General features: G+C 33.6%; 1 protein-coding gene across 1 annotated transcript; it reads left to right on the top strand.

The window, feature by feature from the left end:
- Window positions 1-545: 545 nt before the first annotated feature.
- On the top strand, window positions 546-6005 carry LOC148597498 (angiopoietin-1-like). Its single transcript, XM_088563376.1, has 4 exons — window positions 546-964; window positions 3713-3809; window positions 4751-4915; window positions 5066-6005. The coding sequence occupies exons 1-4, from the start codon at window positions 557-559 to the stop codon at window positions 5302-5304; spliced, it is 909 nt and encodes a 302-aa protein (XP_088419502.1). The 5' UTR covers window positions 546-556; the 3' UTR covers window positions 5305-6005.
- Window positions 6006-12105: the final 6100 nt, after the last annotated feature.

Below are 12105 nucleotides of genomic sequence, written 5' to 3' on the forward strand. Positions count from 1 at the left end.
ACGGATCGAAAGCTTTTGACCTGTAAGATTCTAGGCTTTTGCATGAAATAGACAAAAAGTTCCGACTGCCGACCAATCACGCCCGACCCTAATGGATACTCATTGTCATGCATAACACTGATACAGGTTCATTATTTAACTTTAGGTACATTGTATTGATTATTTTATAACGAATATTTGCATTATACAGGAACTCACAAAAGGAAATAAATATTCATGCTGTTTTAGCAAAACTTCATAGTATGCAAACCTTGCATAGGGAAACCGGATTCAAATAAATAACATGTTTCGGGATATAATGCTAGAAGTATTTAATTTTCAAATTGTAGATTTAATAATTAATAACAACATAATGAATATTCCCTTTCTAACTTGCATTTTACCGTAGTTACAAAAAGAATCGAGTATAAGATTAGAATATAGATAATATACAAAATGAAAGCCCATAGATCGTGAACTGAAATGTGAGTTATTTATTCCAACATTAAGCAAAATGCAATCATCAAATATTTATTATATTATAATATGTACTGTAGTGACGGAAGTAAAGGCAGACATGAACAAAATAACGTCATTTGTGCTTTTTTCTACAATCCTAACTATGGTTTTCGGACTAGAACAGAACTCATTCCATGTGATACAAAACCGTACATTCGGTGACTTAGATACTGTCTATTCCTCTACAAAGAAGCGGTCCTCCCTGGCTTGTGCAGCACATTGTGCACGAGACAATAATTGCTGCTCTTGGTCCTTCAATCGAGACAACATGACATGCTTACTAAGTAACACTTGTAATGCAACGACAGTATTTTCATCGCAAAGTGTTATTTACAGAAAGATTCTTATAGACTGTAGTGACCTACCAGAAGAAAGCAACAGTGGGGTGTATGATATGTACCCAAAAATAAATGGCATCGCATACTACACCGACGTTTTCTGTGACATGGGGGATGGTGCATGGACGGTAGGCTGCTTAGATAATTAAATAAAAATATCTTTTTTAAAAATAACTGAATGTTTTAACGTCCTGTAATAGATATTGATACGTTTGATAGATGAAACTGACTATGCTTTGTTTTTTTATGCCCTATACCAGCTATCTCAAATACTGTACTTTAAAATGTTTGATTAAAGGAGAAGACCATGTCATTGTGCAAGTCATAAATATCGAAACTAGTCTTTTAAATGTTCATGAAAATTAAATGGAAACAAAATTATTTCCCTTTTTTTTTAATTAATTAATCGCGATTAAAAATAAGGCAATTTGAATTTCCCGCGTCTATGGACGCAACATGATCGGTTGAATTGTGACGTCACGAAGTCGGTTTGTAAAGTGAAAGTAAATAGGTAATTGATTAAGATGTCCGAAGAAATCTCAAATTTGGGACTTTTACCCTATAATTTCAACCCAAAATAAACAGATGAAGCGATTGAGGCACAACATGTAAACAAATTGCAGACAACATTGACGAAAACCGGGATTTGCTGCCAGAAGACTAGTATGTCATAGGAAAATCCACTTCCAAAGAATGTTCGTATTGCCGATCAAAAACTTTTAGAATATTCTCTTTTATCATTCCTGCAATCGTAAGCTTGACAATACAACATCTTTTGGTGATTAGATAAACAGGATCGTAGAAATATTTTACGGAATATTCATTGTTTACATAGTATTTGCAGTACTTGTATCAGTACCAAACCGACTTAGTGACGTCACGAGCCAAGCGGTAGCTATCGGTTAAAATCAATTAAGTCTGTTTATGACCTTCGTCAGAAAGGAGAGCTCTGGATGATGGCTTTTTACATATATTTCAAAGATTTCGAACTTTGCATAGCCTTGAGCATTTTATAAAAGCATATTTTGCATTAAAGGTTATTTATTTGTGTTTACGTGGGTATGATTTATCATAAGAGCGGAACTTAATACAAAGGTGGTCTTTCCCTTTCACCCATTATTAATTGTTTCTTGATGTTAAACGCTCAAGCAACAATATTTCAGCTTTATTCAGGCGATGCACATGCAATGGACGATAGAATGAACATAACTTGATGATGTAATAAAAAAATGGGATGGGACACAAGTATAATAAGGTCGACAAATTTTGACTAGTACTGGAAATAGGAAGAGGTGGATAGGATTGGGCAATTTGGCCTCCTGTGGTGGATTACAATGGTTCTTATTCCACAAGAAACCCACAGCAAGGTTCTTTAACGTGCGAAGAACGTGGCATCTTTCCCAATACATTGCACCACTATGGTTTTCCGTATTATGGCCTGATTACCTAAGTACGCAGCATGTCAGGAGTACCCCATTCATCACCTGGGAACACAACCCAGTTGCTCTGTAGGAAGGGAAGAGCGCCTTAACTCCCGGCCAGAGTTCTGAGCTCTATTTAGTCGCCTTATTTGACAAGTTTAGCGCTGCTGTGGGCCTATTCTTTTTCACCCGGACCCGCACGGGGATATTGCTGAATTAAAATTTTTTTGTTTGTACACGCTGTATCTTCATGTATTCATCTGATACCCAGCATACCATTCTTTATGCATCGTTGTTGTCGGAGAATAAGTAGTAAGCACCAATTTTAAAGTCTTTCGTGCTACTTCGGGATTAATTTTTAATAATACCGATGTCCATGAGTTTGTATGTGATTCATGGTTGGAAAACCTACATATGTTGTGGATATTATGTTTAAAATGCTAAAGTAAACAGACAGAAACATGTGGCTTTTCATATAACCCTTGTCAATAAGAGTTGTGGGTAATGTAGAATGTACTGTAGAATTCAAAATTAAGGGAGATATCTGTGTAAATGACAGTTAAGGTCTCACTAACTACTTGTAACGTTTCCATAACTTTACATGTTAAAAAGTAATTTTCAAAATTTACTGTGAATTCCCAGGACAAATGTTATTTTAAAGTTGCATACCATTGCATAGCTTGGAAAATAAGATTTTCAAACTTGCAATGCTAATGGTACGATGATCATAGAAATTCTTCATAAAATTTACTTGAATAAATAATACTGAAAATCCACATGTTTACCTTTTCTGCTGACTGACAGTATGGATGCAAATTACTCACACATGTGAACAATATTCCAATATTCATTCACTTTTATAGTCTGTTGCAAATAGGATTTATCAAGCTTTATCTTGAATACTTTAGATCAGAATACACACTAATAATGCATTTATAATGCATAAATCTAGGTTCAGTGTGTTTTGGTACTACATTGTGGGAAAGGGGGGTAATCAAATTGACCTGGAAGTGGTTAGTGAGACCTAAAACAATAGAACCTGTTGGATTTTCAATTTTAATTATCTCCTAAGACCAGACAGTCTGGAATAAATAATTATACAAGTCATCATATCAACTTATAAAGAAACTCATCAACAAGCAGTCATTAATTGCTTTAACATGAGTGAAATATTGAGCTCTTCCTTCCAGTTAGCACAAGATGGTCTTGACAACCGTGGAAGCGGGGACGTTCACATCCAAGAAACTGGGGTACAATGTACACACCTAAAACTGTTATTTTGACTGAGATTAAAATTTCTAACTGCTAGTAGAGACGTCTTCTTAAACAAGTTGAACTCTGTGTCGGGCCAAACATCCACAAGTAACAAATACATGTATCACACGGTGGTTTGCTTGGGAAACAACTATCAACACTTACATTTTTATATATATCAATATTTCAATTAACTTCCAGGTGATTCAACGACGAACAGATACAGGTGTTACCTTTTACCGTGATTTTGTAGCATATAAAGAGGGCTTTGGGAACAAATCGAATGACCATTGGATAGGTAGGTGTTTATAATCTTAACAGCCAATTTGATACATTTAACTTCTGTTAGAAATATTAAATATAACTCAATAGGCTCTTTTTGTCCAAGATATGAAATTACCAAAATAAGCATTACCACACTGGACAAATTTGTTGTCCATCAAACGTGCATACATCTTGAAGCCCCGTGCAGGTCCGGGTGTCAAAAAGAGTAGGCCTGCAGCAGCGCTAAGCTTGTCGTAAAAGGCGACTAAATAGTGCTCAGAACCCTAGCCGGGGGCTAGGGCGCTCTTCCCACAGAGCAACTGGGATGTGTGCCCCAGGTGGTGGAATGGGGTACCCCTGGCGTGTTACATGCTGGGGTTGTCAGGCTATAATACGGAAAACCTGACCGCAAACCATAGTGGTGCACCGTGTTGGGAAAGATGCCAAGTTCCTCGCACGTTAAAGAACGCTACTGTGGTATTCTCCCGGAGTAAGAACCATAGGGCTCCGCCACAGGAGACTAAATTGCCCGACCCTACCCACCTCTCCCTATTTCCAGTGGCAATCAAAATTTGTCGACCCCATTGTCCTTGTGTCCCATCCCTTTTTCATTTCCTGTTCATTTTATCATCAATTTCATGTTCATCGTCTAAATATAGCTGAAATATTGCTGTTCGGACGTTAAACCCCAACAAACAAACAAATACATCTTGAAATCGCCGGTTTCCATGTAGAAAACGGTTTTGAATGTTTTGTTAAAAATTTTAGAAAGATTTGTATCTAGGCTTTATTTGAAGTAACTAAAATGTATAATACTTTTTGAGTCGGGATTACAACTAGTATAGGGGAAAGTTATAAAAAGTGTAGAAAGATAAAAGGTCTCGATGCAATTATATCATGATAATATTTTAGAATAATCTAGTATGAAATTAATTTTGCATTGAAAGCTTAACAAATAATTCCTTTTAATTTCAGGAAACGAATTACTGCATATCATATTGTCACAAAGAAAATACAGACTAAGGGTTGATATGTACGATTATGAGGGAAACAGAGCATATGCCGAATATGTGTCATTCTTTATAGAAAACGTGACCAGCAATTATCGTCTAGTTATTTTCAGTTATTCGGGAAATGCAGGTAACACGTGAACACTAGTGAATCATGCCTTAAACTATTTTATTACTTCAGCAATGAAATTCTTATTATATCCTGGTTTATAGCGAATAAAATCGATAAAAGCAAAATTTAGGAGGTTAGAAAATTCTAACTTTATTTACTTCTTTGCAGGAGATAGTATAACAAATCCGTATTGTAGCACTGGATCGTATAACAAACATCTTTTACTAAATGGCTCACCATTTTCTACATTCGACCGAGACAACGATGGGTGGAAAGGCGGTAAATGTACTTATATAACAGGATGGTGGTTAAACTGGTGCGCATGCGGCAACCTTAATGGTCTAGAGTGGATGTCCTGGAAACGAGCTCTTAAATCGACACGGATGAAAATTACACCAGTTGAATAATTGGATAACTTCTGAAACATTTTTTTCGCATTGCCTTATTCTAAAAAAGAAACAACAAAATAATTGTAGATAGAATTATTTTTCTGTACATAATTTTACAAATATATGTACCTGAATAATATCTGATTTTTTTCAAACTTTTACACTTTGCTAACGGATATTCATTGAACAATCTACATTACAATGCCAAAAGGCATTTCTTGACTTCATGTAGTAAAAAGCGTAAAATATGTCTATAAACAAGAACGAATGACACAAGATCATAGTATCTTATACTTCCTGTCAATAGTTGTCCTAATTTTACTCACAGAATAACATACTTTGAATTTTAATTTAATGCCTTTAGATCACAAAACTTTAGACCATTATTTCGTCATGTTAGTGATTTTTACATATTTTGTTGTGTAGTTTATGTACAGAAATGTCACTATTTATCAACTTAAAACCTGGCTTTTAGTTTTTCATAAAGTTTGTAACATGTATCAAGTTTATCAGGTATTCTTCCATACTTTAAAGAAAGGAAATGAAAGGTAACCGAATTCTATTCTTGTTGTTTTGATATAAACAACCCGCGGGTGAACATGTAATGAATCATATGCATGTTGTTACATTCAAAGGCATGCACAAAAAACGCCTTCTTTTGAATTTCTTGTTAAATTTCATCTTGAAGCAATCGATCTTAAAATAAATAGAATTCTTACCGTTGTTGTATTTAAATGCCATTCATAAGAGCTCCAAATTTTTTCTTCTTTACGTTCTTGACTATAAAATGTCTGATTCAAATATACTACTTTTAAAACAAATATAAACTAAAAAGTAAGTTACCAAGCTTTATACTGCACCGATGGCTCTTAAGACACTTTTACTTTTATATCTGATCATTTTGACAGAAATGCCTCTATCGTAACAGCTAAAGCCCGAGCCATATCTTATTTGACACTTAAGTAGCATTCCAGCTAAGAATCATGCAAAATGTAATTCATGGGTAAAAAGCCTACATATTTTTATTTTTGATATTTTGTTTGAAATGTCATAGTAAACAGAAAATAACATGTGGTTTTTGATTAAACCCGTGTTCTTAGGAGATAATTATATAAAATGCAGTGTAGATTTCAAATTTAAGGGAGATAACTCTGTAAATGACGCTTAAATACAATATAATCTAATGGATTTTCAATGTTGATCATCTCCTAAGAGCAGGCAGATTTGAATGAATAATTACTCATTTCACAGTGTAGGCCCATAAAACAACTTAAGTAGCAGTCCACCTAAGAATCATGCAGTGGGTGATTTATCGATGTCAGACATTTTAACCAAATTGACTTGCAATTTGTAGGATTTAATGGAAAAACAAGAATTAATATAGAATAATGCTAAATATTTTCACCGTAACCATAGCAACGACCATTCCTTAGCAACCACCAATTTTGGGCCTAAAAAACACAAAAACATCACAATTTGAATGTATTTTTTGTATCTAATGGTGGAAATTTCTCAAACTACATAATTATATTAATGAAGTATGTCTTATGAAAAACAATTTACAATAAAGTACAAAGTAATCAGATTGGTTTAGATCTGGTTTCCATAGCAACCAAAATTCTTAATTTTTGACAATTTGAAATATACAAAAATTGGCTATGTTCAGACCCGTTTTACTGACAAGAGCAAGAAGATATTAATTAAATGTATGCATGGATGTATGGTAGGTGCTCTCCACTGAAACATATTAAAAATAAAAATATGTAGCATATCTTTCTTTTTTGCTCATCTGCACCCAAAATCACCCCCTGTAAGGACTTTCCTTCTTCTTAACGTTTTTCATACAAACTTTGTCCAGACCATAACTTTTTGGTTTTTTTAACTAGTCTTCTAATATTTGGTATGTTGGTATATCCTCTCAGGGTTGATTGTTGCATACCAGAGTGGTAGACTTTTGACCTGGACCTTTAACCGCAAGATCAAATAAAAATGGCAAAATATGATACATAATTTTATCTGTACCATTATTATTTGGTCTTTTTACTGATATACATGATCTTTGGCATTTAAGTAAATCACACCAATGCAGGGAGTAATGTTTTAGGTGGGTGACTTTTGACCTTGACCTTTGGCCCCGAGGGCAAATAACATAAAAGTTTTGGCAAAATACCATAAAAAACTTTGTCTAGGCCATATTGTTTTTGTCTTCTTTTACCAAGATGTCTAATGTTTGGTATGTAAATAAAACACATTAAGGTAGACTGTAATGTTCAAGATAGGATAACGTTTGACCTTGACCTTTGACTCCAAGATCAAATGACATACAAAATTTTGGCCAAATACTAGACAAAAATTTGTCTGGGCTAAAATTATTTTGTCTTTTCAATTACACATCTGGTATTTGGTATGGGATTATAAAACCCGAAGGCCAGGCACCACATACTAGGGTGGTTGACATTTGAACTTGAATTTTGACCTCATGTTCAAATAACATACCAAGGTTTGACGCCATTCATACAAAATTTGTCCATATGTTGTGTCGTAAATTATGTGGTCAGAGCGGAGAGGTCGAGGGCATGGCATGGCTCCTCGAGATGTCGACTGCCTCCCCGTCCGACATGTTAATATGAACACTATCTTTTCGAGTGATATTTTGTTTGTTGGGGAAAACTAGTTCATGGTAGAGTCTTGATGGAGCGGTGGTGTTTTCTTGCTATGACTGACATACATGTAGTTTTGTTTTGTGCCCCTGGCCTATCGGACACTGCATGCATTCGAGGCTGTCCTGGTAAATAAAGATATTAAGTTTTACTCTTTTTTGTCCTAAATCTACACAGTGATACCAGGGCTGGGTCGAGCTCCCTGAAAAACTCAGTATCACGTGCTGTCGGACTTGTCTTTATTTACCAATGAAATCTCTAAATTTTATTTAATTTCCAAAGATGAATATTCATAACGCCTTAATATAGGAAACGTTTGGTTATGTAAGATTACGTTTACCCAAACTTACTTTATCTTTTTATGTCGGATACTGTTTTAATTTATTTATCCTTAAACAATGGAAACTATTACCTAAAGCAATTTCTATAAAGTGTCAGTTGTTTACCTATGTATTATTTAATATTACACATATTTCTTTCTTTCGGTTAAATTTACAAATATGTCAAGACATTATCAATTTACTTAAGCTAAAATGCAATTTTATTTATTTTTAATTTTTGCTGAATCATATACAATTTAACTGCATCACACATACCATAACGCTTTTTGTCTTTTTGACCTATACTTCTAATATTTAGTATGTTGGTATATTCTCTCAAGGTGGAGTGTTGCGTACCAGAATAGATGAAATTTTACCTGCATTCAACCTGTCAACCTCATGGTCAAATAAGATACTCATTTTGGCAAAATACGATCAAAGTTTTGCCTGCGCCATAACCTTTTTGCCTTTTTACTAAGATATCTGACATTTGGTATGTGTGTATTTCACGCCAAGGTTGAGTGTCATGTACCAATTAAGGTGTGTGACTTTTGAACATGACCTTTGACCTGATTTTGGCTTAAGTTCATCACTGATTTCATGCAATATTTCACCTCACAGTATGTCGTAATTGTAAAGAATCACTTGCCCTTTATCACCTGATTGTGCGCAACTCCAGCAGCAGTACTAATCTTTTACATCTGTTATGGAATATGGGTCATCTTCATTTCAAAGGAGAATAACTCTGAGCTTAAATAATTATATCCCACGCAATGCAGTTGCGCAGGGTAAAATGTGTTTGACCTGTCCGTCAGTCCATCAGTCCATCTTAAGTTTTCCGAACTGTTTTTTAAACACTTGCAGATATTGAAATATTTTTAATAAGTTCACCATGATAAGTTAAAGGACAAGTATACTTTTCGATAATTTTTACCGAATAACGGGCTCTGTAATCATCAAAATTCACAGAAATAACAGTTTTCCTGACATTTGTTTTTCTGAACATTTGCAGATATTGACATGATTTTTATCATAAATTAAACGTGATAAGTTACAATACAAGTTTGTGTTTGGTTTCACTTCGATGATTTTACTGAAATTACGGGCCTTGAACTTAGCAACATTTACAGAAATAATCGTTTTAAGGACTTTCTTCTTACACGCTTGCAGATAATGACACAATAAGATTTAAACTAACATTCTGAGTAACAGAATTTAGTTAGAAGAGGTTGGTTTTCTCATCGTATATTTAAGCTCATCTGCGACGAAAGTCATTGTGAGCTATTGCCATCACTTTGTGTTCATTGTAGTTGTCTGTTGTCATTGTTGACTTTTTAAAAAATCTGTTGTTTTATATTGTTGCAATCTTTGTTAATGCCTATAAAAATCATTTTCAAAAATCTTTTAAAAATTCATTTTTTTACAATCTTTTCTACACTCAGTTTAACACTCTAATTCCTTTTTTATCTAGGTCCGTCTAAATGTATTTCTCTTATCAATCTATCTACTTGTTTATGTCTGTGCTCCAGCATAGTTGAATATAGGGGAACTATATAAAGGAATATGCAAAAGAAGACAAAACACATATTTTTTTTGTAAAAACATCACGATTTAGTACTTTTGGTATCATACCTCATTAAATATAAATGGCAGGATTATATAACTGAAGTATTATACGGATACATTAAGATATTGAAGGTACCAGTATCGTATTGCATATCCCTGAGTGGGTGTACGTCAAAACATGGATGCTATAAAAATATAGTGCATTTTCTTTTTGCCTCTCTACAAACTAATATTTTGTCAAAAGATATGAACAATAACTTATAAAATAGAGCAAACATCACACTGTAAGATGAAGAACTTTTTTAAAAGAAAATCTAACATAATATCATAAAAATGTTCCACTGAAAAGGTTGGTTTGGTGAGTGCAAAACGAAAGTGAAAGTAGGGAAAATGGCTATTTATAGTTCGAGACTACTTTTCTGTCCGATCTTCGTGGACTCACCCTATTTTCTTTGCGGGAAATTATTTTTTCACATGTCCTTAGAAATGCTACATAAGTGAAAGTTTTATTGAATCAATTTACATATTTTTTAAAAAATCCTAAAAATATGCACTTCACTATAGAAGTCTATGGGAAAATTAATACGATACTGAGACCTGAATCAGCATCCAAATGAAGTCTGCAACCTATATTTTACATTTCATTGACTGTATTAAAGTTTACTTCTGGTCTCAAGTATGGACAATAATAAGTAAATAGATCATGTAAACTTGTTGACATTAAATTAAAGTAGTTCATATTTTACAATTATGCAATTTATTCTTAAAAAATACTAAAATAACCGTTGCCTTTAGCGTAATTCTTGCAGGGGATAATATTGTCCAGGATTAAGAGAAAACCTATGCCAAAATTCTGCAAACGATATTTACAACTGATGTAGGTGTTATGACCCCTCTAAAAGTTTTTTTGGCATTCCTCGTATGTACAACTTTGAAAATATTCTCCTAAAAAACAATTGTTCTGTATGGTTTCCACAAAAATAAATATTGGGATTCTTGATCCGTGACAAAAACATAACCCCTGTTACTAAAAATAGAACATAGGGGTTAGAAGGCAATTTTTTGCAAACAACTCAAAAGTTGTTGCCCATTTTGGAGGATTATATAGTTTAGCATCAAAAGATTGACCAATACCGACATTTTCGAAACGATTTGTTTACTAATGTAGGAGTTATGGCTCCTGAAACAATTCTTAATTTTTCCACATGTATATGTGCAATTTTGCAAATCCTCTTCTCTTAAACCATTAAAGATCAGTTAATGGAAATAAAGCATATTAATTCTTTAGTGTATTGTGCTCGAAATGACTTGTGTTTTTTTGATCCATTAAAAATGTATATGGCTGCCTATACTAAAAATGGAACATAGGGGTCAGAAGAGTTTTTTTTAAAATAATTCAAAAACTGTTGCCTTCAGCAAAATTCTGGTTCAGGTCATAAAATGCTATCAAAAGCGTTTCCTGCATTTGACTATTCAGTTAATTTTAACTTAGCCTGTCTCATTGCCATTTTTTCTAATAAGCAAATGGTAAGCCAGGTGAACGATTCTGGCATTCTTAAGCCTATAGGTATCCATTTATAATGTTTCTATAATATATTATAAAATGTAATGTTGATTTTCCAATTGTTCTTATCTAAATTTCTGGCACCAAATTCCATGTTGAGTAAGTCACAGTATTGTGTATTATTTTAAACAACAAAATAATAAAACATTTTGAAATATTCTGTAAACAAGAACCTACATGTTCATGTTTACAAGAGTAATCATGGGAACCAAGATTCTAGCGGAAATCAAAAGAATGTAATCCTTGGACATTTTGATAAGAAGATGTGTATTTCAGTAAAATAGGAGATAAAAAATGAAAATGAGATATAATGTCAAGAGTTGATCAACAAAAACAATAAATATTATTCTTGGGTCTGATTGAATTCTCTCAAAATACAGAAATTAAAAAAAAAAACAATTTAGTATCAGTCATATGACATCTGTCCTCATTAACACTCATCAAGTCAAAAGTTGATATGTAATTTGACCATGAGGTCAAAGGTCAAGTTCAAATGTAAACCAATCTAGTACGAGGCGCCTCGCCTTGATAAAACATGACCCCATACCAAATATCAGATGTTTCAGAAAAAAAGACAAAAGAAAATTATAGCCCGGACAAAATTTTTTATGATATTTGGCCAAAATTATGTATGTCATTTGACCTTGGAGTCAAAGGTCAAGGTCAAAAGTCATCCAATCTAGAACATTTCATTCTAACTTGATGTGAT

Source organism: Perna viridis, chromosome 15 (genome assembly GCF_037379345.1).
Source record: "Perna viridis isolate PV_CMFRI_1.1 ecotype Kerala chromosome 15, ASM3737934v1, whole genome shotgun sequence".
Lineage (NCBI taxonomy): Eukaryota > Metazoa > Mollusca > Bivalvia > Mytilida > Mytilidae > Perna > Perna viridis.